The sequence below is a fragment of the Gopherus evgoodei genome, chromosome 4 (genome assembly GCF_007399415.2).
Source record: "Gopherus evgoodei ecotype Sinaloan lineage chromosome 4, rGopEvg1_v1.p, whole genome shotgun sequence".
NCBI lineage: Eukaryota > Metazoa > Chordata > Testudines > Testudinidae > Gopherus > Gopherus evgoodei.
Genome location: NC_044325.1, coordinates 151,691,771 through 151,717,673, shown reverse-complemented (window position 1 = coordinate 151,717,673; position 25,903 = coordinate 151,691,771). Strand labels below are relative to the sequence as shown.

General features: G+C 56.6%; 2 protein-coding genes and 1 long non-coding RNA gene across 3 annotated transcripts; 2 read left to right on the top strand and 1 right to left on the bottom strand.

Annotated features, from left to right (window-relative positions):
- Positions 1 to 3,471: 3,471 nt before the first annotated feature.
- On the top strand, positions 3,472 to 5,943 carry LOC115651498. The gene is made up of 2 exons (XR_004000366.1): positions 3,472 to 3,524; positions 3,570 to 5,943. It is a non-coding gene; the product is annotated as an uncharacterized LOC115651498 (long non-coding RNA).
- Positions 5,944 to 6,799: 856 nt separating this feature from the next.
- On the top strand, positions 6,800 to 13,574 carry NUDT8 (nudix hydrolase 8). The gene is given in 8 exon segments (XM_030562584.1): positions 6,800 to 6,814; positions 6,816 to 7,066; positions 7,772 to 7,904; positions 8,898 to 8,951; positions 8,953 to 8,973; positions 13,009 to 13,107; positions 13,109 to 13,174; positions 13,177 to 13,574. Coding segments are annotated over 8 exon segments (696 nt in total). The 3' UTR covers positions 13,234 to 13,574.
- An 846-nt stretch (positions 13,575 to 14,420) lies between these two features.
- On the bottom strand, positions 14,421 to 19,492 carry NDUFV1 (NADH:ubiquinone oxidoreductase core subunit V1). The gene is given in 11 exon segments (XM_030562518.1): positions 14,421 to 14,803; positions 15,044 to 15,189; positions 15,592 to 15,673; positions 15,777 to 15,943; positions 16,304 to 16,339; positions 16,342 to 16,515; positions 16,723 to 16,912; positions 17,125 to 17,308; positions 17,717 to 17,885; positions 18,587 to 18,668; positions 19,356 to 19,492. Coding segments are annotated over 9 exon segments (1,086 nt in total). The 5' UTR covers positions 17,740 to 17,885; positions 18,587 to 18,668; positions 19,356 to 19,492; the 3' UTR covers positions 14,421 to 14,719.
- Positions 19,493 to 25,903: the final 6,411 nt, after the last annotated feature.

The window sequence follows — 25,903 nt, the reverse complement described above, 5'->3', positions numbered from 1 at the left end:
TGGGACAAAACTGAATATGTGTGCCATCTTTCACCCATGGGAAATGGGAATCCCATTTCATAAATCATAGGACTGGAAGGGAACTCAAGAGGCAATCTAGTCCAGTCCCCTGTCCCCCTGGCAGGACTAAGTATTATCTAGACCTTCTGAAAAGCCATCTAATATTTCAAGCACATTGCCAAGAGTCACAGTCCTTCGTAGCAGGATGCAATTAATGGCCCTGCACACTTGTGTTACTGCAGCCCCAGTGGTTGACTTCCCAATGCCAAACTGATTCGTGACCAACAGGAGTCTGGAGTCCAGTAGTCTGGAGTTGCCAGCTTCCACACAGCAATCACCATGTGCTTCTCCACTGAAAGGGCAGCTGGCATAGCCCAGAGGAGAGGGTTTGGGTGCCTGAAAGGCTGGTGGTGTTAGGGGGCTGACACCCACCCACCACAGGCAAGACTCCCTCTCACTAGGGGTGTGTGTGTGGGAGGGGTAACAGGATGACTCAGACTCCTAGATTCCACAGGAACTGCCACAGCAGGGTTCCTGGGAGGCAGGGACACAATTCCCAGAGGGGAGGAGGACTTCTCAGGGAAAGCAGGTAGGTTCCCAGGGACAGAGTTCCTAAGGGTGTCAGGGCACATAATGTCAGCAGTCTGACCTAGGAGCTGGAGCCCAGAGTAGAGTCAGGGTCATAGTCAGGAATCACACCAAGGGTCCCAGTCGGTCAGTAACTAGAGTTAGTGTGAGGAAGCAGGGACAAGGAGCAGGAGCCAGTCCAGAAGGCAGGAACTTGATCTCAGGGGTCTGCTCAGCCCAGCAGCAGCTGCTCAGAGGAGCGATTTGGCAGGAGCAGGATGCCATATGCCCAGAGGATCTATGGCTAGTCAGCAGCATCTGCTAAATCAGTGGGAGCAGGCCCTGTCTGTGGGGGATCAGCCACAGTTTCCATGCTGAGCCTTGCCATGGGTGGCAGGGGCTTGAGAGCTGCAGGGCCTGATCAGGAACGGGTGGGGTTTCTGCAAGAACAGTTCTCGGGGAGAGGGGGGCTCAGGGGACTCCCAGGATGTGATTCCCAGAGGTCAGGCAGCAGGGTTCTGTGGGGGACGTGAGGGGGTTCCCAGGGGTTGGGTTGTGGGGAAGGGGGTGAGATTCCCAGAGGCTGGCAGCAGGGCTGGGGAGAGGTGAAGGGGCTCCCAGAGGTGGGGTTTGTGGGCTGGGGGATAGGATTCCCAGAGGCCAGCAGCAGGGCTGGGGGGAAGTAAGAGGGCACTGGCCGGTTGTGGGGAGAGAGTGGGATTCCCAGAGGCCAGCAGCAGGGCTGCGGGGAAGTGAGAGGGCATTGGAGGGGTTGTGGGGAGGGGGTGGGATTCCCAGATGCCAGCAGCAGGGCTGGGAGGAAGTAAGGGGGCACTGGTGGGGTTGTGGGGAGGGGGTAGGATTCCCAGAGGCCTGCAGCAGGGTTGGGGGGAAGTGAGAGAGCACTAGGGGGGCTGTGAGGAGGGGGTAGGATTCCCAGAGGCCAGGCAGCAGGGCTGGGAGGGAGTGAGGGGTACTGGGGGGGTTGTGGGGAGGGGGTGTGATTCCCAGAGGCCAGGCAGCAGGGCTGGGAGGAGTGAGAGGGCACTAGGGGGGCTGTGAGGAGGGGGTGGGATTCCCAGAGGCCAAGCAGCAGGGCTGGGAGAGAGTGAGGGGGCACTGGGGGGGGCGGGGGTTGTGGGTAGGTGGTGGGATTCCCAGAGGCCTGCAGCAGGGTTGGGGGGAAGTGAAAGGGCACTAGGGGGGCTGTGAGGAGGGGGTGGGATTCCCAGAGGCCAGGCAGCAGGGCTGGGAGAGAGTGAGGGGGCACTGGGGGGGTTGTGGGGAGGGGGTGTGATTCCCAGAGGCCAGGCAGCAGGGCTGGGAGGGAGTGAGGGGGCACTGGGGTGGTTGTGGGGAGGGGGTGGGATTCCCAGAGGCCAGGCAGCAGGGCTGGGAGGGAGTGAGAGGGCACTAGGGGGGTTGTGGGGAGGGGGTGTGATTCCCAGAGGCCAGGCAGCAGGGCTGGGAGGAGTGAGAGGGCACTAGGGGGGTTGTGGGGAGGGGGCGGGATTCCCAGAGACCAGCAGCAGGGCTGGGGAGGAAGTGAGAGGGCACTGGGGGGGGGCGGGGGTTGTGGGTAGGCGGTGGGATTCCCAGAGGCCTGCAGCAGGGTTGGGGGGAAGTGAGAGGGCACTAGGGGGGCTGTGAGGAGGGGGTGGGATTCCCAGAGGCCAGGCAGCAGGGCTGGGAGGGAGGGGGCACTGGGGAGGGGGTGTGATTCCCAGAGGCCTGCAGCAGGGTTGGGGGGAAGTGAGAGGGCACTAGGGGGGTTGTGGGTAGGTGGTGGGATTCCCAGAGGCCTGCAGCAGGGTTGGGAATGAGGGGGCACTGGGGGGGTCCCTGGAGAGGGGGTGTGATTCCCAGAGGCCAGGCAGCAGGGCTGGGAGGGAGTGAGGGGGCACTGGGGTGGTTGTGGGGAGGGGGGTGTGATTCCCAGAGGCCAGGCAGCAGGGCTGGGAGGGAGTGAGGGTACGGGGGGGTGTGGGGAGGGGGTGTGATTCCCAGAGGCCAGGGAGCAGGGCTGGGAGGGAGTGAGGGGTACTGGGGGGAGTGTGGGGAGGGGGTGTGATTCCCAGAGGCCAGGCAGCAGGGCTGGGAGTGAGGGGGCACTGGGGGGGGGTCCCCTGGAAAGGGGAGGGCTCTGAATGGTCAGGTGTTTCAGGCCTGGATCACTGCCCCAGACCCTCTGCCCAAGCTCCCTCCCCACGTGCCCACCAGGAGGCAGCAGGCTCCAAGCCCAGCCCAACAGCGAAGAGGGAGGGTCCAGCAAGGGGGCGCGTCTGCGCCTCACCTCGCCCTCCCGTGATCTGATTGGCTGTTAGCGTCGGGAGGCGGGGCTTATTCCGCCATGTTGTTCCGGGGCGGAAGGCGCCTGGGGCGGTCGGAGAGGCTGGCGCAGAGGCCATCTTTGTTGAGGGCAAGCGGGCGGTTTGACCCCGCGGTGTCCGAGGAGCTGCCCGGTGAGACTCGGCCCTGCGGTACCTGCCGGGGGGGCCTGGTGCCGGGACGAGCGCGGCCAGGGGCGCCCCAGAGCACGTGGGGCCGGACGCTGCCGCGCGAGCCCCTGCGAGTGGGGGCCGGGGTGGCGGTACGGCGGGTGCAGAGAGATGGAGGGGGTGGAGGGTGCGGGGGGTGATACAAATATGGTGGGGGCGTGCAGGGGAGGGGGGTGCATGGAGTGGGGGGGTATAAATGTCGGGGGGTGCAGGGGGTGGGATGCAGGTGGAGGGGGTGCATGGATTGGGAGGGTGCATGGAGTGGGGGGGTATAAATGTCGGGGGGTGCAGGGGGTGGGATGCAGGTGGAGGGGGTGCATGGATTGGGAGGGTGCATGGGAGGGGGGTGCATGGAGTGGGGGGGTATAAATGTCGGGGGTGCAGGGGGTGGGATGCAGGTGGAGGGGGTGCATGGATTGGGAGGGTGCAGGGGGTCAGATGCAGGGGATGGGGATGCAGGTGGGGGGGTGCATGGATTGGGAGGGTGCAGGGGGTCGGATGCAGGTGGGGGGGGTGCATGGGCAGTATACACTGTTGCCTTGGCTCCCTCCAACAGAAGGGGAAAGGTCAGAGCCTGGGCTTGCCCCTACCCTGCAGGGTGTGGGAAATTCCCTATGCGCCTTCTGCAAACCCATCCCGGGACTCCCAGGCACAGAAGCCTGTTGGTGGGGAGCTGCCTAGCCCGGGCCTTTGTTCCTTGGCTGGGTGGCTAGAGCGTGGCTGCTGCACATGGACTCAGTACGCATGGTGACTCCAAGTTCAAATATTTCAGCACGAGCGAAAGGTGGAAAAACCACTTGGCCCAATTCATGGCTATTGTGAGAAAGTTTGCGAATGTGGCGAATTGAGACAGAGCTGCAGAATTTGCAAAGAACAAGCGAGTGGGCCAACCGAGATCTCAGGCGGGGAGCCTTTTTGCTGAATGCATGGAAAGAAGAAGGAGAGGCCCAGAACGGACTGACTTTGGCTAAACATCTGTGAGTGTTAGACTCAGACTCTGAGGATGAAGGTACTGATATTGCTGCATTGCCAAGTACATCAGAAGGAAGCTGGATCCAGGTCAGCCAAAGACAAAGAGCAGGAAGTATTATGTTGTTTTCAATCATAAATGCTTTTGTAACAAAAACAACTCCAGAACTTAAACAAAAGAGAGACTGGAAAATTGCTAATTTTTTTTAAAGCTGTAATATTCCCTTTTCTGTTATTGAGCATCCAACTTTTCTAGCAATGAGCAGCTGCCTATGGCCAGGCAACCAAGACCCAGTCAAAAGCAGGTAGCAGGTAAACAGTGAAATGAAGTTACTGATGGCTTGAGGGGCGGAAGCATGCAACACATTAAATGGAAAAGCAGTTACATTATGGCTGGCGTAATGTGCACAACCAGTGATTGCTAACTGTATGCAAACAGGGAAGACTGTACTTCGTGCATCAGTGGTTGATACTGGATGGAATGAGAAGACAGGACTGGACAGGACAGTGCTATGCTACCCTGGCAAGAGAAGCCAAGGCATTAGCAAATGAACTGTACGGTTGCATTGTGAAGAGCTACATGACAGAAAACAAGAGAAAGATGCAAAGTCTGACGAGTGATTTGGAAGAAGGTGACGGCACTTGAGTAATGTATGGATGTGCATCATATTGACTCAATCTACTTGGACAAGAACGTAAACCAAGTGCTTTGATGAAATGTTGTAGATTGCCAAAAGTATTTTGGCAATTGTGTGCAGCCTGGAACTTGGCTAAAAGAATGCCAAATCCCCAGTGACACGATGGAACAATCAGATAACATGCCTGAAAACGTATGTTAAAGTCGGCCATATTATGTCAGAATGATTTAGTTGGGGATTGGTCCTGCTTTGAGCAGGGGGTTGGAATAGATGACCTCCTGAGGTCCCCCAACCCTGGTATTCTATGATTCTAGGACAGTGAGAAATTGTGAGGCAGAATTTGAAGATAGAGCAATCAGTATAATTAATACTCAAGGAATTTTCCAAGAAGCAAAGAACCTGATCGCTCAGTTGAAACCAGTTGCTGTGGCACTTGACTCACTTCAAAAGGACACATATCAACAGTTGCTGTTACAGATGAAGTATGGTTGGATCTGCAGATAAATGAAGATCTTGCACCGCATAAAGCAAAAGTACAAAAGAGAGGTCATGAGGCAATTACTCCTGTACACATGTTGATCAACCATACGCAGGAAAAAAAATTGTCAGCTGAACAAGAATATATTTCAAGGCAGTGGGTGCTTGGCAAAAATCCAGATGTTGTGCCATATTTACTTGCCTTTAAAGCAGAAGAATCTCTTGATTCAAAAATCTGCGTTTTTCATCCGCTATGAAGAAAAAGGATGGAAAAATCTGAAGGCTGCTGATAGTCCATCTAACTTCATAGAACTGGTGGTGCAATTGCATCAGTGCCCAGAAAGTGCAGGAAGCATAGAATGAATTTGAAACTTTGGATACATCCATTCATAACTGAAGAATGGGCTCGGTCTATCCGCTGCGTCAGAGTTGGTCTCCTGCTGCAGAATGCTGCATGGCCAAATGGACCCAGACCGGCAGCCTGTAACTCTGCATGCTTCTGATTGCATAATGTGTCAAGCTAGCACCTCTGCATTACTGTCGCTTTCTTATCATCAAGTGTTTTTAATTATTTGTATAATCAAAACCGAAATGAGTCATGATCTGTATGATTTCCTTGAGGAAAACACCAAACCAAATCAGACACAGGCATTCTGACATTCCTAATCACATACATTCGTATTATGCCCTGTGTAGTTTTACTTTTTATTTGTACAACCCTAAATTAATCACTGAATCTACTGCCATATGGAACCATAATTTGAATATGTAAATAAACCAAGTATAAAGTGGTATGCATTACTGAAACAGTGTTTAAAATGCCTTAAATTGGGACTAATTAGTTTTTCTCAGGGAGATAAAAACTCTGATTTTACCTGGTAAAAAAACCCACCTCTGATAAATACCATGCTATCCCTGGTGTGCATAGGGGTGGAGGAAGGGATGGGTGAGTGTACATAGCAATGATGGGGGGAGGGGGAGGAGAGATGGGTGAGTGAGAGTGCATGGGGTTGAATGGGGGGAGGGATAGGAGGGGTGGGTGTTCTTAAGGGTGGCATAGTGTGGTGGTGGGATGGGTGGGGATCGTGGGGGTTGTAGCAGTGGGGGGGTGGCATGGCAGTGGGTGAGTGGAGGCATGGGGGGATGTGTGAGTGGGCATGGTAGTAGATGGGTTCTGCTAGGGCTGCTGTGAGGGGAAACCAAGCCTTTGTACTCGGGATCCCTGGGGTATATCAAACACCCGGAGCCTGAACAGAGTCCAGCTACTGCCCCAATCTCAGGGTCTCCAGGCACACACTCAGAGGAGACCTGCTATCTGGCACCCCCTGTAAGGCTGGAACCCACTGTCCAGCCACCTACCCCCTCTAGACTCCCCAATACTTGAACTCATCTGCCACAGATCCACAGGATTGGAGCTAGGCCCCCGTTTTTAAACAGTGCTTAGAACCCTTCAGTGCACCAGACCCCCAAGGGGTCCCACTCTCCTTCAGGGCAGGCCACCCGGCCTCACTGCCTCCGAGATGGAGCCTCTGGCCTCCAGCCCCCTTGCTCCACCCAGTGAGCTCTGCCCTGCTAGCTGACGTGCCCATGGTTCGGTGAAGGGCAGAGGGCCTCAGTTGTGCTGTCCTCTCGCTCTCTCTGCAGGGTGTGATGTTCCCTGCCCTGTAACCATCTCCGCCTGGGCGCCTGCCCCACACCCGGTGCCACGAGGGCAGCTGGCTCTGCACGGGGGTATCTGTCCCAGGAGAACGAGCAGCGGTGCCGAGGGCTGCTGGAAAGCCTCCACCAGACGTTACCAGGGCAGGAGGCGCTGGCAGCGGCTGTGCTGGTGACACTGTGTTCTGTGGGCGGGTATCCTGCGCTGCTCTACACGCTGCGCTCCAGCACACTGACAGGCCAGCACAAGGGAGATGTCAGGTACCCCGGCCCTCGGCTCACCGAGTGCCCTGCAGGCCCTGCTCCCCATGCCCTACCTCCACTGCATGCACAGCTCTGCCAGTGCCCCTCAATTCCAGCCTGCCCCCCTGCTATCCCCGCCCTGCCCCCCCCCCCCACTCGAGCTCTGCCGGTGCCCCTCAGTCCTGACCCACAGCCCCTGCTAGCCCAGCCCTGGGCTATCCCCACCTCTCCCACAGCTCTGCCAGTGCCCCTCAATTCCAGCCTGCCCCCCTGCTATCCCAGCCCTGCCCCCCCCCACACGAGCTCTGCCGGTGCCCCTCAATCCTGACCCACAGCCCCAGCTATCCCAGTCTTGGGCTCCCTCCCACCCCCCTCTGTAACCCTACTGGTGCCCCTGAATCCCAACTCACATCCCCCTGTTATCTCAGCCCAGAGATACCCCTCCCAGCTCTGCCAGTGCCCCTCAGTCCTGACCCACAGCCCCATTATCTCAGCCCAGGGCTCCCCAGCCCTACTGGTGCCGCTCAAACCCACCTCGCAGTCCCCTACTAATCCAGCCTGGTGCCCCCCTGTTGTTTCAATAGTTAACAGAAGCTCTTCTCTGCAGCCCCTTTCACCAACCCTGAGCATCCGGTGCCAGGGTGGAAGATGCCCCTCCTGCCTGCCACGGCGCCTGGGGCAATGGATCCTCCCTCCCTCTAATGAGATTCTGGCTTGTTGCAGTTTCCCAGGCGGCAAGCGCGACAGCGCCGACCAGGATGTGATCGCCACAGCGCTGAGGGAGACGCAGGAAGAGCTGGGCCTGCACCTGGGGGCTGAGAGCGTTTGGGGGGTCATGAGACCCCTACCCACCGGGGTAACACCACTCTGCTCCCCTAGCAGTGTTAGGGAATCACTGGGGCAGGGAAGGGGTGGGGTCTCTCTGGGGCGGGATCACTTTGGGGCAGAGTGGGTTTCTCTGGGGTGGGATCATGTGGGAGGAGCAGCGTGAAGGGTGGGTGTGTTGCTCTGAGCAGGGTCCCATGGGGGGCAGCCATGTGAGTTGGGGTCCCCTTGAGGCTGGGGTCCACTGGGCGTGGCAATGTGAGGGGAGGTGCTATGAGGCAGGAGGGTCCTTTTGGGCAGGGGGGGTGTCCTGCACGACAAGGAAGGGTCCTATGGGGGGGTGCACTGTAAGGTGGGGATGTCCCATTGGCAGTGTTGCTGAGGTGGGGTGTTTCCTAGGGGGGGTACGGTGCGAGGTAGAGGGCCATAGGCAGGTCTCAGAGGAGAGAGGCTACTGTGAGATGAAGGGGGGTGTCTCTGAGAAGGGGGAGATGCTGAGGTTGAAGGCCTGGGGGAGCGGGGGTGGATGTCTCTGAGGCAGGCTGAGTCCTGTGGTGTCAGGGTGGTGAGGCAGAGAGGCTATCGGAGGGGGCCCTCTCTGAGGAGGGGGAGATTCTGTGGGGGGCAGTGCTGTGAGGCGGAGGGGGTCTCTGGGGTGGGGAGATTGGGGGTGTGGGGAGTGCTGTCAGGAGGAAGGTCCATGGGGAGGCCTCTCTGAGGAGGGGAGATTCGGAGGCAGGGGGAGAGCTGTGAGGCGGAGGGTCCATGGGGGGCTTTTCTGAGGAGGGGGAGATCCGGGGTGGGGGGGCAGTGCTGTGAGGCGTAGGGTCCATGGGGGTTCTCCAAGTAGGAGTGGGTTCTGTTGGGGTAGTGTCGTGAGGCTGAGGTGTCTCTTAGGGAGGATTCCGGGGGTGGTGCTGGAAGTTGGAGGTGGATCTCATGGGCAAAGGTGGGTCCCAGATGGGGGGGGGGGGGTTCCTAGGAAGCAGTGTCAGTGGGGGTCTCACTCTGGTTTCCTTCCGAGGGACTGACTGTTGCTCCTGTCCTGGCACATCTGGGCCCCTTGGAGTGTGTGTGTTCTGAGCCCCAACCCACAAGAGGTGAGCCCCACGCAGACCCCACCCTGCCATGACTGTGCTGCTTTCGGCTGCCCTTAGCACGTGCAGGGCCCTCACCATCCTTCAGGTCCCTGGCCGGAGGGCGGTGCCCCAGCCTGGTTAGCATGCTGGCCTCCTGCAGGGAGGGGGATCAGCAGAGCCCCTGGCCCATGGGCAGCTGGGGCCAGTGTCACCGTGCACGTGGCTGCCTGCATCAGGCTTCCCCATTGCAGAGTGACTCATTATCTGGCCAGAGTGGACCTTCCCAATCACCCTGGCTGAGTTCCTCCCCTGCCAGCCCAGAGAGTCCCGATCCAGCAACTGAGACCAGCCCAGTGCCCCTTGCTTGGGGACCCCTGCCCCAGCAGCTCCCGTCCTGCAGCAACTGGAGCCCCCTTCCTAGCAACCCACTCGGGCAGAGGTGTCCTGGCTGGGGGAGAGCCCATCTCCTGTAAAGAGACCCTGAGGCCTGCTGGTCTACACTTAAATTTAGGGTGAGCCAGCTACAGCTCTCTAGGGTGTGAAGAATTCCCCTCCTGCCCGAGTGCTACAGCTGCACCAGCCTAGCCCCTGGAGTGGACAGGGCTAGGTCAACAGAAGAACGCTTCAGAGGACCTAGCTGCTGCTGCTCAGAGAGGTGCAGTTCCTGCAGCGATGGAAAAAATCCCTTCCATCCTTGTAGGAAGTGTCTCCACTGCAGCAGCGTAGCTGCACCACCCTAGCTGTTAGCACCCTTAGCATAGACATTGGCCCGAAAGTTCATTGAAGAATGATGGGGAATCCGCCCTGCCCTGGGCACCTTGTACCAAGCATTATTTTTCCCTCCCTGTTAGCCACTTGTGCCTCATTTCCAGTCTGACCCCAGCTCTGGGGCCTCACTTTGCCTGTGTCTGAATCAGAAATGCTCTCCCTTGGAGATCCTTCTAGACCAGAGCAAGTCGCCTCTTCATCCTCTGTGACTGTGGAAATTTTTGTAATATGTTTATGAATGCTATGCGTGCCTCAGTTGCTCGCCCCTGTACTTTGCAGTGCTACCCTGCGGTGGGAAGGTGTTAAATGGGAAATTGTATTGAGAAGGTGCGTTTCCACTACGTCTCATGGGAATTGGTCCTTGGCCCTATGCTATTTAACATTTTTGTCAATGACCTGGAAGAAAAAACAGAATCATCACTGATAAATGTTTGAAGATGACACAAAATCAGGGAGTGGTAAATAATGAAGAGGACAAGATCACAGATACCGAGTGATCTGGAACCTTGGTAAACTGGTGGCAAGCAACAATATGTTTTAATTACAGGTAAATGTATACATCTAGGGGCAGCAGTCCCCAACCTTGTCATCTGGCAGGCGCCAGATGAAGGACCGTGGCAGCGTTGCAGCATCTGCCGAAATTCGCGGCAACGCCTCTCGATGTCACTTGTCAGTGGCATTTCAGTGGATGCTCAACCACTGGCCAAAACGCGGCCCAATTTAGATGCCCCCGCGGGCGCCATGGGAACAAAAAAAGTAGGTTGTGTTTACAGGATGGGGGATGTATCCTCAGCAGTGACTCTGAAAAATATTTTGGAGCTGAACATGAGCTCTCTGTGTGATGCTGTGGCCAAAAGAGTTATGGATCCTGCCTAATCTTGAGTAGGACAAAGGAAGTTATTTTATCTCTCTGGTTGCCACTGGTGTGACCATTGCTGGGTCCGTCCTGAAGCCCACAGTTCAAGTAATATTTGGATAAGTTGGAGAAGGTTCAGGGAGATTCATGAAAATGATACCTGCCCTATAGTGATAGACTCAAGGTGCTTGATCTATTTATCTTAAAGAGAAGATTAAGGGGCAACTCACTCGGAGTCCATAGCTATGTACATGGGAAACAAATTATTAACAATGACCTCTTCAGTCTAGCAGAGAAGGTCTCTAACAGGATCCAAAAGCTGGAAGTTGAAGTTAGACAAATTCAGACTGGAAATAAGGGTGTAAATGTTTAACCAGGGAGTGTAATTAAGCATTGGAACAATTTACCAAAGGTCATGGTGGATTCTCCATCCTGACAGTTTAAGTCAAGACTGGATGTTTGCTAAAAGCTCTGCTCTAGGGATTGGTTTGCAGCAGTTCCCTGGCCTGGGTTAGACAGGAGGTCACATGAGATGACGGCAATTGGGCCTTTCTGGCCTTGAAATCTATGAAAGAAGAGTTGAATTTGTGTGTGGGGCGGGCAGCATAGGAGACGTGAAGTGTGGATGGCATTTTGCTGTGTAGGGCGCAAGGCACTGGCTAGAACCTGCCAAAACTGAGCCACATCGATGCCTAAGCCCAAAAAGATAATAGGAAGCCCTAGTGATGAGAACATGCACACGCAGCAACCAACCAACATGTGGAAGGAGGTTTCCCCCACCTCACGGCAGGATGCAGAGCCGAGGCCAGCTCAAGACCCAAGGACGAGAGGCCAGGAAGGGATAGGAGGGGGTTTTTGAGAGACACCATGTGCTCACTTGAGACTGGAACAGGACAGACAGAGCCTGAAATGGAGGCCAGCTTGGCTGTTGATGGCACTGGCTTGGCCAGATGGACAGTGTCTTAACCTTATTCTCTCAGCTGCCCTAAGAACCTCCCCAGACTGGTTCAAGGTCATTAATAAACCCTGCTCTATGTGGAAAAAGGCTGCCTTGTGTCACTGCACACACGGCCGGGGTCCATTAGTCCCCTGAAGAGTGTGAAAGTCTCTGAGCAGGGATCTGGCTCAGAGGGATGTGCTAGGTAGAACAGGGGGGATGGAGCCCAGTGCTCCCTCTCTGAAGCAGTGAGGCTGCATGGCCTGCCTAGGAGGAAGAGTGGGACCCCATGGAGGGCAGGGGGGGGCTGGCACAACTGAAGGGCTCCTATAAGGCAATCTCAAAGGTGGAGTGCAGCACCCATCCCATGGATCTGTTACACCTTCTCCTGGACAGAGCCATGAGATGGTGTTGGCTGTGCTGGGCCAATCCCAGCACTGGATGCAGTAACCAGTGGTGTCTCTCCCCCACCCACATGCACACAGCTGCTCCTACTCGCTATCTCCACTTGTACACCAAGGACTGCACTCGCCCTCAGCCACCAGGACTCCTGGGGGCTAGTCAGGGTCCCAGTTTGCCAAGGACAAGCCCTACCCTTCAGCATGACCTGCGGCTCCATTCCCAGCCACAGGAGCTGGCACTGAGCAGATGGAAGGGACCAGGATCCTGGTCTGATGTGTCCCTGCCACCTTTGGGGATGTCTACACTGTGTTTTAAACGTGCAGCAGATAGTGAGCCCAGCTCGCAACCCTGAGCTTGTGCTGTAGCTCTGAAAACAGCTGTGTCCAGCGTGCAGGGTTCGAGGCCTGAAGCCTGGGGCAGGGGATGGTTCTGAAGCTCAAGCCCAAGCCACAACATCTACAGGGCCCTTAGCACTGTAGGGCGAGCCCAAGTCTGGACCCAGGCTCTGAGGCTCACTACCACAAGGTTTTAAGAGTGTAGAGGTCTCCTCTGTACTGCCTTTTGCCAGCAGCCATCCCTCATAAAGCTGCTGAACACCAGGGGGGCTGAGCTCAGCTCCCAGAGGGCCACCCTGTAGAGGCCTCCCCCTTGACAAGTCCACTGCTGAGCTGGCCGATCTTTAATCCTTTGCTGAGTGCTGTGGTGCCCTGCTCCCGCCATCACCTTGTCTGGAGCATGGAGCACAGCTCAGGGTGCTGCAGCAGCAGCATAACAGAGGGGAATGGCCCAGTGGGGAGCTCCCAGGGGGACAGGATGAGCCAAGTCCAGCCAGCCGCTCCTTGGGGGCAGGGGGGACCAGTTGACAAGATGCTGTCCTGCTCGAGAACACCCTCCTCTAGTGGAGAGGGGGTAGACATGGGCTAGAGAGGCTTGTCAAGGAGGGTACCGCGTGCTGGGGGGCGCAGGGCACTCAGGTGTGCTGCTTTCCTAGCCCAGGCCAGCCAGCAGTGGGCCGAGGGCTAGGTGCTGGGGTAAGGGGACCCTGCCGGGCAGGCCAACACCAACATGCCCTTCTGTCTCTCTTCGCCCCCAGGTGGAGGATGTTTTCACCATCCCCCTGTCTCACCTGCTGCAGGCCCAGAACCACGGTTACACCCACTTCTGCCACCAGGGCCGCTACAGCTACACGCTGCCCCGTCTTCCTCACCGGCCGCTACCGGGTGTGGGGGCTGACAGCCATCATCACGGACCCTCACGTTGGAGCTGGCTGGCACCCAGCGCCTACCGCCGGAGAACACACCCACCCAGCCCCCGCTGAGTCTCCAGCCCGCCTGCGCTATGGCCTGCCCTGGCCCTGCAGCATGGACACAGCCAGCTGGCCGAGGTCTCCCTGAAGGCAGAAGAGAGTCAGCGGGACAGCCTGGGCGAGTGTCCCCCCTCCTCACGGGCAGGAAGAAGAAGGGGGCATGCTGGGCGTGCCCCTCCCAGAGACATGGGACAGAACTGAAGGGGTGACCCAGGAGGGAATCCAACCCATGATAACACTGGGGGGAGGTTCCATGGTGGCGGGAGGGGGGATGCTGATGAGACCTGCATGAGCCGTGATGCTGGCGCCTGCTGTATTCCATGTGGGGCCCAAGCATAAACAAATCTCCCTGAGCTCAGTGTGCATCTGTGCTGGGGTGGAGGGGGGCACCCAGGGCCGGTGCTGCCCCCTGCTGGGCCTCAGGAGACACCAACAGGAACTCATGACATACCCTTCACCCCACCCCTGCCAGCAATGGGGGCTGGAGCCAGCAAAGAGTAGGGGAACCCCTGGTGCCCCAGCCGGCCCCCTCCCACCCACATGTGGGCCCCAGCCAGGCCCCCTGGGGCCAGTCCTCACTTCGCCCACCAGACACTGTGGATGACCCGCCCACACCCACCGCATGCACTCCCCCACACCCACTGCCCCCACGTCTTCCCCCCCAACACACACACTTGCAGTGCCACTCCCCAGCCACCACTCTGCCCTCCCCCCCACACTGCAACCTGTTCATTAGGGTTCGGTTTGGATTGAAGTGAGGTCAGAAACAGCCCAATCCCGTGGGATCCGGTCAGGCTGACCACCACCTGCTGCCCTTGGGGTTGGCACAGCAGCAGCCGCACCTCGCCGCTGCACACCCAGACAGGAACGGGACACGGCTGCTGCCTCCCCGAGCTCCTAGACAGGAGGCAGCGTTGACAGATCACATACAGAGGGTCTGGGGACAGGAAGCCCCAGGACAAGGAGGCAGCAGCAGCTGGCTCAGGCTTGGGGAAGTGTCGGGTTGGGCTTTCAAATGAGACCCAAGCAGAGCTCAACTGGTACTGGATCACCCCAAGAACAGCCAGAGCGCTACAGCTGTAAGGGAACCCAGCCCGCCGTTCTCCTGGCAGGGAGGGGGCGGCCGTGCGAGGGACAGCAGCTTGTGGCTGGCACCCAGCTGCTCCCTGGCGTTACACAGATGAGTGTTCATCCAGGAAGGAGATACCAGCTGCCACCACAGCACATTTATTGGGGAGCTCACCCAGCAGGGGAGGGTGAGGAGACAGCACAGCCAGGGGGTCTCCCCCTCATGCAAGAGGAAACCCCAATATACACACAGGTAAGTCACCCACCCCGCAGCCAGAGAAACCCATCAACACCCAGAGTCACCAAGGGCTGCCCTCATCAGATCCCAGCTACTGTGTCAAGTGCTCAGCCCCTCCCACACATTGTCGTGGGGGAGGGGCACTGACTACGCATGGAGAGGTGGGATCCGGCCCCTTCCATCACCCAGCCCTCACACGGACGCTTGCCGAGCCTGGGTCTCCTCGTGACACCGCATCCGCTCCTCCAACTCTGGGCGGAAGTGACGGATCAACCCCTGCAAGCAAAGAATGAGTGCGCAGGGCTGGCAAGGTAGTGCCGCACCCCATCCTGCATCTGCCACCCACCCCTCATCACACACAGAGCAGCCCCTGAGATGTACCGCCATCTGCAGGAGCTCCCCCACCCCCAACACTACCCTTTTGCCAGGCTAGTTTATGAGCACACCCACCATCTACCCACACATCCCTCCCCTCTGCCAGGACACCTCCCACTTCGGTGCCCAGCCACCCGCTACCTGCACAGGCCACGCGGCCCCATCGCCCAGGGCGCAGATGGTATGACCCTCAATCTGCTTGCTGATCTCCCAGAGCGCATCGATCTCGGCTGCCTGCGCGTTGCCTTGCACAAACCGCCACATCACCTTGTTCATCCAATCCACACCTGGGGGGGTAGGGAGGGCAGGCGCCACAGCCAATCACAGCCCGCACACTGGGGAGAGAGGCTGCATCCACAGAGCCACCTTCCCCTGATCCCACTCACAGGCCCTGACTGCTGGGCATCATCCCCACAGCATGGAGCCTGCCAGTCCAGCATCCTCACCCCCAATTCCACCCATGGTCCCAGCTAGTTGGACGTCCTCCCTCCTCCACCCTACCCCCAGTGACCCCAGCCCGCCCGGCATCCTCCCCGCCACCCCCGGTGACCTCAGCCAGCCTGCCCGCCCCCACCCAGTGACCCCAGCCAGCCTGCCTGCCCGGCATCCTCCTCCCCCACCAGTGGGCAGTCTGGCATATCTCCCCCAGCCGTACCCAGATCAGCAGCAGCCCAGCTCCCAGCACTCACCCTCCCTGCAGGGGGTGCACTGCCCACAGCTTTCGTGCTTGTAGAACTCGATGAGGCGGGCGATGGCTCGGACAATGTCTGTCTGAGGGAGGAGGAGAGGGTGAGTGCCATGCTGCAGGAGCTAGGCCGGCTGACGGGGGGGGGGGGGGGGGTGCCACAGGGTCCGGGCAGGCCAGGGGCCTTACCGATTTGTCCATGACGATGACAGCCGCTGTGCCGAGCCCGGTCTGCGCCTGCACCAGCCCATCGAAGTCCATGGGCACCGTCTCACACACTGACTTGGGGATGAGGGGGGTGGAAGAGCCTCCTGGGATCACTGCCAAGAGGTTGTCCCAGCCCCCGCGCACACCTCCTGCAGAGGGGGCAGGGTTAGGCCTAGGCACTACCCCTCTCCATGGCAAACCAGATCCATGATGCCCAGTGCTGTCCCCATCCCCATAAGCCTCCCCTTAGTGTGACCTGCTACTCCAGACTCTGGGTGGAAGCGACGGATCAGCCCCTCTGACTGGCCACAAGCAGGGTTAGCAGGCCACCACCTGTCCCCTCAGCCTTACTTTTGTAGGGTGAGCCCCCCCCAGCCGCAACTGCTGGACCTAGACCTGGGGACAGCCCTGAGACGAAGTGGCCCAAGAGGGGAAGTGGGGGAGGAGGGGGGCGTCCAGCCCTGTTGCTCACCCAGCAGTCAGGGGAGGGACAGGGTTTGGCATCTCACCCGCATGCTTCTCGATCAGCTCCTTGAGCGGCACGACATCTCCTCCTCCACGGTGCAGGGTGTGTTCACGTGCCCGGAGATGTTGAAGAGCTTGGTGCCCGAGTTGCGTTCACGCCCGAAGCTGGCAAACCAGGCTCCCCCGCGCCGGCAGATGGTGGGCGCCACAGCCACCGTCTCCACATTGGCCACGGTAGTGGGGCAGCCAAACACGCCTGGGAAGGAGAGGGCAGTGATGTGGACACAGAGCAGGCTGAGGGTCCTGGTGCCCCCAAAATAGTGTGAACCCCCCAGCCACACAAGCAGCAGGGCAGGGCTACCCAGCTAGAACACTCCATCCCTCAGTCCCAAGAAGGCAAGCGAACCCCCACTAAGGCATCCCCCATCTGCCCGCCACATCACAGTTCCCCAGTGGGTCATACCAACATCAGCCGGGAAGGGCGGTTTGAGGCGTGGCTTGCCCTGCTTGCCCTCGATGGATTCGATCAGTGCTGTCTCCTCCCCACAGATGTAGGCCCCGGCGCCCCTCACCACAAACACGTCGAAGTCATAGCCTGAGCTGCAGGCGTCTTTGCCCAGCAGACCGGCCTCATAGGCCTCACGGATCGCCACCTGCAGGGAGACAGGTCAGCACAGCTGCTCCCCTGGCCCTGCCGCTCCACACCTGCCTGGCCTGGCTCACTGCCCTGCCCTCTGTGCCTGCAGAGAGACCGGTCAGAGCAGCTGCCCTGCCCTCTGTGCCACATGGGGAAATGGCAGCTGCTGCCCCCACTCCCCAGGCTCTGTGGGTCAGTGCACCTTCTCCCCCTATAGCTCCTGCTTACCTGAAGGTTGGAGGCTTCATTGTAGAATTCCCCACGGATGTAAATGTAGGCAGCCCGGGCCCCCATGGAGCGCCCTGCCACCAGGCAGCCCTCCACCAGCTTGTGTGGGTCATGGCGCATGATCTCACGGTCCTTACAGGTGCCTGGCTCCCCTTCATCCGCGTTCACCACCAGGTACTTGGGCCTAGAACACAGACCCGATTGGACCGACCACAGCAGCCCTCCCTGTGTGAGCTACCAGCCCATGGCAGACCCAGCTCCACCCCCTTGCTGCCAGCGAGGAAACCCGTTTGGCCAGCATGGCCAGCTGTCCCACCCCAAGGAGCCAGTGGGGCCCAGACACACTGCAGCTCAGCAGCCCTATGGCTTCCAATGGGACTGCCCCCAGAGTGGAGGTATTCTGGGAATGTTTGTTAGTACGGAGGGGGCTTGCAGCCAGGATGTCTGGGTTCTAGACAGGCATCAGCACTGCCCACCCCCCAAGCCTACCCGACAGGGATGTGTCAGACTCAGAGAAGGAGCTGTATCGCCCTGAGCCATTGTCCACCCCATGCTGTAAAGGGCCCAACAGTAGCAGCCCTGCCCCCCTCACCTGCCATCTGAAGGCTTGTTCATGAAGCTCCATTTGAGACCTGTGGGGAAGCCAGCCCCACCCCGACCTCGCAGGCCAGATCTTGATCTCGTTCAAGATCCAGTCGACCCCCTTCAGCAAGATCTCCTTGGTTTTGTACCAGTCACCCCGGCTCAGAGCCCCCTTCAGCCTGGACAAGAGAGAAGGCAAACAGCTGGTTACGTTATGGGGATCAGCAGTACCAAGCCTGGAGCACAAACCAAGCAGATACAAGGAACAAAGAGTCCTGTGGCACCTTATAGACCAACAGACGTATTGGAGCATGAATGTCGTGGGTGAATACCCACTTCGTCAGATACAGGCTCTTTTACCTCCATGGGCACCAGCTCCGGCCCAGCCCCAGGATAGGGAAGGGGGACTGGCAGACTCAGGGTTGGGGAATGGAATGCAGGACCTTTCCCATCCAGGGGGCACGACTCCAATCTGATTCTAGGGTGGGGGAACCGGTGGCTCAGTGGGTGGGGAATGTGCAGGGTTTTTCACCTCTAGGAAGTGCCAGCTCCAGTCCAGCCCGGGCAGGAGAAGGGGACCCAGCAGGCTCAGCGGGATGGGGAATGGGACCTTTCATCTTTGGGGGGCACTGCCTCTGATTCAGCTCCCTTCCTTGGGGAGGCAAGGAATTGGACATGGGGCTTTTCCTCTCCGGAGGGTGCCAGCACCATCCAGCCCCAGGGCTGCCGGGGTGGGACTGGAACATGGGATCCTCCAACCCATCCCTGGGATGCCAGTACCCACTGGTCCACACTTCAGATGCAACCAGGTAGAAGTACAGGGCAGTATCGAATAGTCCAGGAGTGAGGAGTCACATAGGCTGTGCAGCTTGGATCTCACCTCCAGTCATGGCGTCCATAGAGATTTGTGAAGATCCGGTCCTCGTCCTTCAAAGAGCCAAACTGGGTTTCTTAGGCGCTGTCTACAGAAGACACATTGCCAAGGTGAGTTGGTACCAGCCCACAGCAAACAGCACGCTCCTCCTGTGCAGACATTAACCTGGGACTATACCCCTCTCCCACACTCCCCAGCATTACCCCAATCGAGATGACCAGATGTCCTGATTTTATAGGGCCAGTCCCAAATTTTTGGGTCTTTTTTTTTTTATATAGGCTCCTATTACCGCCCCCCCCCCAAATCCCTGTCCTGATTTTTCACACTTGCTGTCTGGTCACCGTACCCCAATCCTACCCAGAGCAGCCCTGGCACCCAGTGGTGGCACAGGAGGGACAATGTAGCGGGGGATAGCTCAGTGGTTTGAGCATTGGCCTGCTAAACCCTTAAATCCTTGAGGGGGCCATTTAGGGAACTGGGGCAAAAATCTGTCTGGGGATCGGCCCTGCTCTGAGCAGGGGGCTGGACTAGATACCTCCTGAGGTCCTTCCCACCCTGATGTTCTATAATTTTTGTAATGAGCGACAGTGTGCCTAGTGGCTAGAGCACTGGCTGGGACTTGGGAGACGTGGGTTCTAGTCCAGACTCTGCCACTGCCGGTGGGGGGCAGGCTCGGGATGGGGCCGCGGGTGCAGGGGCGGGGCCGGCGTCACTCGGCTCCAGAGTCATCGCCGGGGGGGGGCGGGGAGAGGAAGGCCCCCCCCCCCCCACTCACCGAGCCGGCGGCGGCGGAGAAGCGGCGCAGGAAGCGGGGCTCAGCAGCTGCCGCGTGGCCATGGCGGGCGGCGCCCGGGATCGGGTCTGTCCGGGCCGCGCACTCCGACCCGTCACCTTCACCCAGCCCGGGGTGAGGGGGGAGGTGGCGTCGCGCGCAAATAACGTCACGTCGCCGGGACCCACTTCCGGCGCGTCGGACGTGACGTCACGTCCCGGAAGCGAGGACCCCAGCGTGGAGCCTGCTGGGAGACGTAGTCCGGGGGCCCGGCTGGGGCAGCCCAATAAGTCGCGCCCAGAACATTGACACGCGCTGGCCGCGCGCTCTCGCCTCTCCTGCGGTCGCTCATTGGCCAGGGCGCTCTGCCCCTGCAGCCCGCGCTCTGGTTGGTTAGTTTCCGCCCAGCGCCCGGGGACCAGGGTCGCACGGCCACGTGGTGCCTGGGCCACTTGCCAAACTGACGCCCGGGGGGGGGGGGTTATGTCAGCTAGAACCTCATCCAGTTTGTGAAAACTCACCACGGACCTGACAGTTTTTCACCACTGACACTTGTGTCCGTGCACGGACGCGGTGCTGAGCCCTGCGGGGAAGAGGGTGTTCACCTAGGGTGGCGTGGCCAGACAGCAAGTGTGAAAAATCAGGAGGGGGGGGTAATAGGAGCCCATCTAAGAAAAAGACCCCAAAATGGCACTGTCCCTATAAAATCAGGACATCTGGTCCCTATGTTCACCTGACCAGAGCTCGGCGCTGCCGGGAGCAAAGAAAGTAGATTTAAAAAGAAAAATCCATCAGCCAGACCCCCCCCCCCACCCCCCACTTCCAGGGTTTGATTTCTGAAAACAGCTGGGTAGCTAACCACTGGCCAAGCCAGGGAAGGAGTAAAGGGGAACTGAAATCAAGCTAGTTCAACCTTTGATCCATCCTGTAGTAAGGGCTTCATTCCTGGAGGCACGGTGCCCCCACATCCCATTGGGGCACATGGCCCTGTCTCATCCCACCCCACCTTCCATCTGTCCCGCTCTCCTTGCTGGCTAAACTGCCTCACCAACCCTGCCCACTTCATTAGCCATCTTTCCCTGAATCACAGGGTGTGCTCCTACTATGGAGCGGCAAGAAAGACACATTTGGGTAAAAACAAGCCCTGGCTATGTGCTGCTCACTCCAAAGTATGCCTGGCTTTAGCAAAGTATTTAATTAGTCTCCACAAACTTGCTTTCCTCACCTACAGATTATAGTGATCTCAGCCTGAAGCCCTGGAATGTGATTCCTTCCGAGGATGTCCTCAGTTGAGATGTAATGACATTCTGTTGCACACCAAGTCAATGTGGAATGGATTTTATTAACACTATTGAGCTGCTTGTGAATGATTTTGTCACTATAGATATTGGAGACTTCTTTCTCTGACTATCACTGTAATTGGCAGTGGAAGCTGCTAGATTTGTCACTGGTCACTTTGACACTTATTTTCTCGCTAAGGAAACCAAAAAGTCATTAAGTCTAGTGACAAGTTTGCTAAATTGGCAACACCGCTAGCAAGGGCATTTTTGCCTCTGAGACAGAGCATCTGCAGCCAGGATAAAGATGATCCTTGTGCTACCCTAGTGTTGGTTGGTGTCAGGGTCGGTGCTACGCCCCAGCTTTTAAATGGTCCCTTGGAGAAGCCTCTTCAATGTACCAGCCCCTCAACTGGTCCCACTCTCAGGAGTGCCATTTAAGGAGGGCACCTGCCCCCCCTGCATGGACAGAGATTGGGGTCCCCCCCAACTGGATACATTGCAGAGGTGATGCATGGGGGGTAGAAGGATGACATCCAGATTTCTGCCTTCCATTTGGCCCTGCTCCCTCCCCAAGCCGTGCAGGGCGGCCCTGTGCCCTGCTAGAGGGTTCGGGATGGCGCAGAGAAATGTTGGGTGCAAGGGGTGCAGTGATGCCAGGGCCTCTGTCTGCCCCAGTCAGTTTCCCCACGTGGGCTGATTAACAGCCGCTGTGCTTTACAGGCTCAGGTAGGCGTAGTTCTCAGTGTTCATGAACCACTGGGACTGGTGGCCAAGGTGACCACATAGGATGGCGTGGCCTGGACTGGTGTGTACATAACGACATGGAGCAGAGCGCTCCCACTGTGCCATCTATGGACTGACACCTCACCCTGTAGCCACCCCCTTGGACACACACCTCCCTGCCCCCTGGGTCACCCCACTCCTGCCACACAGCCCCTAGCTACCCCTTCCCTGCACCCTGAGTGGTTTTTAAACTTTTTGAGCTAAGTCCCCCCTTTGAGTTATAATTTGTGGCTGTGTTCCCCCTATTATCTGCCAAAAACCTAGAGTTTTCAGGTGTCTAAGTAGCCCCTGGAATCATGGTTAAAGTTACCCATGCACACCAAAATCTGAAGTGGTGCCCCTACCCGCTATTACTGCAGGGCCGGCCACGTGGCCTCCCCACCTTCGAGATAGAGCCTTTGGACTCCAGCCATCCTGCTTCAACCCATGAGCTCTGCTCAGCGTTTCCCACTGAGCCAGACTCCAGAGAGAGACCTGGCCACTCTTCAGAGGCTCCGACACCCCAGCCAATGTTTGCAGTGTTTCCTGGCAGTGTTTGAAATCCTTATGGCAGCAGAGAGAAGTGAAGGTGGATACACCCATCTGGCCAGGCCATGGCTTCACCAGCCAAGCTGAAATGGACTCCCAACTCAAGCTCTGTCATGGTCTCTGCCCCTTTGTTAGTCCCAGTTAGGAGCAGGCCAGCCTCTCCCCAAAGCCCATGCTTGTCACCTCTCAGGGCTTGTACACACTACCACTTATGTCGGTATAACTTATGTCTCTCGGGGTGTGAGTAAGCCACCCTCCCAAGCAACGTAAGGCACACGACCTAAGTGCCCATGTGCACAGCGCTATGTCCTGGGAGAGCTTCTCCCGCTGCCAGAACTACTACCCTCATGGAGCCGGAGTTGTTATGCTGACGGGAGAATTCTCTCCCATTGGCACAGATTATCTTCACCAGAAGCACTACACCAGGGGAGCTGCATTGGTGCAGCTGTGCCGATATTGCTCTTCTAGTATAGACTGGCCCTCTGTCCTTTGTTCTCCAGCTGGTCTTTGCTCAGTGTGTCAATGTTCTGGTCACTGGGGCTTCCCATTGTCTCCTTCAGATTCTTCTTTAATATGGGTTGGCTTCAGCCAGTTCCTTAATGACCCTATTCAAAAGAAACCTGATGAGGTTCAGCAAGGACAAGTGCAGAGTCCTGCACTTAGGAGGGAAGAATCCCACGCACTGTTACAGACTAGGGACTGAATGGCTAGGAAGCATTTCTGCAGAAAAGGACCTAGGGTTACAGTGGACGAGAAGCTGGATATGAGTCAACAGTGTGTCCTTGTTGCCAAGAAGGCTAACGGCATTTTGGGCTGTATAAGCAGGAGCATTGCCAAATCGAGGGACATGATCATTCCCCTCTATTTGGCATAGGTGAGGCCTCATCTGGAGTACTGTGTCCAGTTTTGGACCCCACACTACAAGAAAGATGTGGAAAAATTGGAAAGAGTCCAGCAGAGGGCAACAAAAATGATTAGGGGGCTGGAGCACGTGACTTATGAAGAAAGGCTGAGGGAACTGGGATTGTTTAGTCTGCAGAAGAGAAGAATGAGGGGGGATTTGATAGCTGCTTTCAACTACCTGAAAGGGGGTTTCAAAGAGGATGGATCTAGACTGTTCTCAGTGGTAGCAGATGACAGAACAAGGTGCAATGGTCTCAAGTTGCAGTGGGGGAGGTTTAGGCTGGATATTAGGAGAAAATTTTCACTAGAAGGGTGGTGAAGCACTGGAATGGGTTACCTAGGGAGGTGGTGGAATCTCCATCCTTAGAGGTTTTTAAGGTCAGCTTGACAAAGCCCTGGCTGGGATTTAGTTGGCGTTGGTCCTGCTTTGAGCAGGGGATTGGACTAGATGACCTCCTGAGGTCCCTTCCAACCCTGATATTCTATGATTGGGGCCCAGACACCTCAGGACACACATACCTCGTGTCTCCTGCTCCCATTTGCCTCCACTGGGTAGCTGTGCAAAGTAGGGAGGGAAACTGAGGCTTGCGTAGGATTTATAAAAATATTCAGGAAATTTCCACGTTGTCACATCTCTTCCCCCTTTGAGACTGAAGTGAGCAGGGTCACTTTAACCAGTGACCTGTTATCCATAGCTGCTACTACACATTTCCCATCCCCCTCGCAGCTGTCCTACCAGGCTCTTTTTAGATTCTTACAGCAGTTTCTAATCAATGAAAACTTACAGTTTCCAATACACAGCTCAGAGCAATCTTACATCCCCTCCCTTAGGGCAGGTCTGTTCGATGACGCTGGCAGGGGGCAGTGGGGAGTTTTCATGCAGCTCTGTGCTCTTCTGCCCCCCAAAAACTTTGGGTTTGAAACTGAGATAGGATCCTGCCACTCCATCCTCACCCCATCATCTGCCAAGGAGTGAGGAGGGCCATGACCCCAGGTTCCTCCATATGTTGGTCGTCTTGGCTGCAGCCTGGGGTGTCCTGACCCCTAGGCTGGGATATGGAGTGACCCCTTGGGCATTTGGGGGATCAGTGTAGGTTTGTTCCCTTGCAAAGCTGGTCTTAGCCGACCCATGGCTCTGGGGCTCTGGTGTCCCAGGGTCTGGTGAGGCAGGGGGCTCCCCCAGGCTGGCAGCCCCCCTCTGGAGTTTGTAGTGGAGAGAGAGAGCCTAGAGCAGTGGGCCTGGTGCCAAATCCGAGGCCTGAACCAGAGGCTGTGAGCCAAAGTCAGGACACATTAACGCAGATGCTCACGAGCTCACTGTCCAGTACATGAACTTAGCAAACTTGTTGCTGGTGTACTAGGCACTAGATATTTAGGTAAATATATTCCAGCTAGTACAGATACATCCCAATCTAGTACAAGATAAGATGGTGTGAAAAATAACGAATAAGGGTGTTCTGTCCAAGATATGAGGAGCAAGGGGAGGTAACAAACATGTAAGGTGGTACGTAAGGTGTTTATCCCCAGTTGTTTATCTCAGTCTGTAATTGTTGGGGTCCCTGACCATAACCTTTTGTGTTGTCATGGAGACAGCAGAGATTCCCGCTGATGATGAGCTACTCCTTGCCACTGGGCACTCATGTGTTAATGTACCTGTAACCATGGAGCCAGGCCACTAAAACTGTGTCTTGAGGGCATAAACCTGGTTGGTGCCTTTGTCACTGAACCCTGCTGGTGGTCTTTCTTCATGAGTAACTGTCATAAACAGATAGTTAAGGGTTAATGTCTCTTTTACTTGTAAAGGATTAAGAAGCTCAGTAAAACCTGGCTGACACCTGACCAGAGGACCAATAGGGGGTCAAGATACTTTCAAATCTTGGTGGAGAGACGTCTTTGTTTGTGCTCTTTGTTTTGGGGGTTGTTCGCTCTTGGGACTAAGAGGGACCAGACGTCAATCCCGGCTCTCCAAATCTTTCTGAATCAGTCTCTCTGTTTCAAACTTGTAAGTAACAGCCAGGCAAGGCATGTTAGTCTTATTTTTGTTTTCTCAACTTGTAAATGTTCCTTTTTTTGCTGAGAGGATTTTACCTCTGTTCGCTTGTAACTTTGAACCTAAGGCTAGAGGGGTTCCTCTGGGCTATATGAATCTGATTACCCTGTAAGTATTTTCCATCCTGATTTTTACAAAGGTGATTTTTACTTTTCTTTCTTTCTTTAATTAAAAGCTTTGTTTTTAAGAATCTGATTGATTTTTCCTCGTTTTAAGATCCAAGGGGATTGGATCTGGACTCACCAGGGATTGGTGGGGGGAAAGGAGGGGCGATGGTTAATTTCTCCTTGTTTTAAGATCCAAGGGATTTGGATCTGTGTTCACCAGGGAATTGGTGAAGTCTCTCAAGGCAACTCAGAGAGGAGAAAATTTTGGGGGGACAGAGAGTGCTCCAGACACTGGAATTCTGGATGGTGGCCGTGTACCAGATCTAAGCTAGTAATTATAAGCTTAGAAGTGTCCATGCAGGTCCCCACTTCTGTACCCTAAAGTTCAGAGTGGGGAAAGAACCTGACAGTAACACTGAGATCTGCTGAACGAGCAGGCTGCCTGGTCTGCTGCTCGTACTATAACGTGGGAGCTCCAAGGCGAGATGCACAGGGCAGCCTGAACAGCAATCCTAAGGCAACAACATTCCAGCCTTTGACAATTTACAACAGCGCTGTGTCCCAATCCCAGAGCTGTGTGTATGCCAGGAACCCATTTTCCCTTTTGGGTCTAACCTGTTGCCATTGCCTCCAGGACAGAGGCATTATTTATTTAAATAAGTGATGAAGGTACCGTCAGAATTTTACCAGTAGCAGATCACCAACAGAGAGCTGCCTTAGCAGATGTACCCACAGAAATAGTAATTTTACAAGTGCAATTATCATTCTTTTCTCAGCCCTGGCTCCCACCTGTCAATAATGAACAATTAGCGAAGGGGGAGGGTAGGTGTGTAGCCAGATGTGTATATTTTTGTCATATTTGAATGAAAATGTCTATATTTAGAGAAAGCAGCGAAGAGT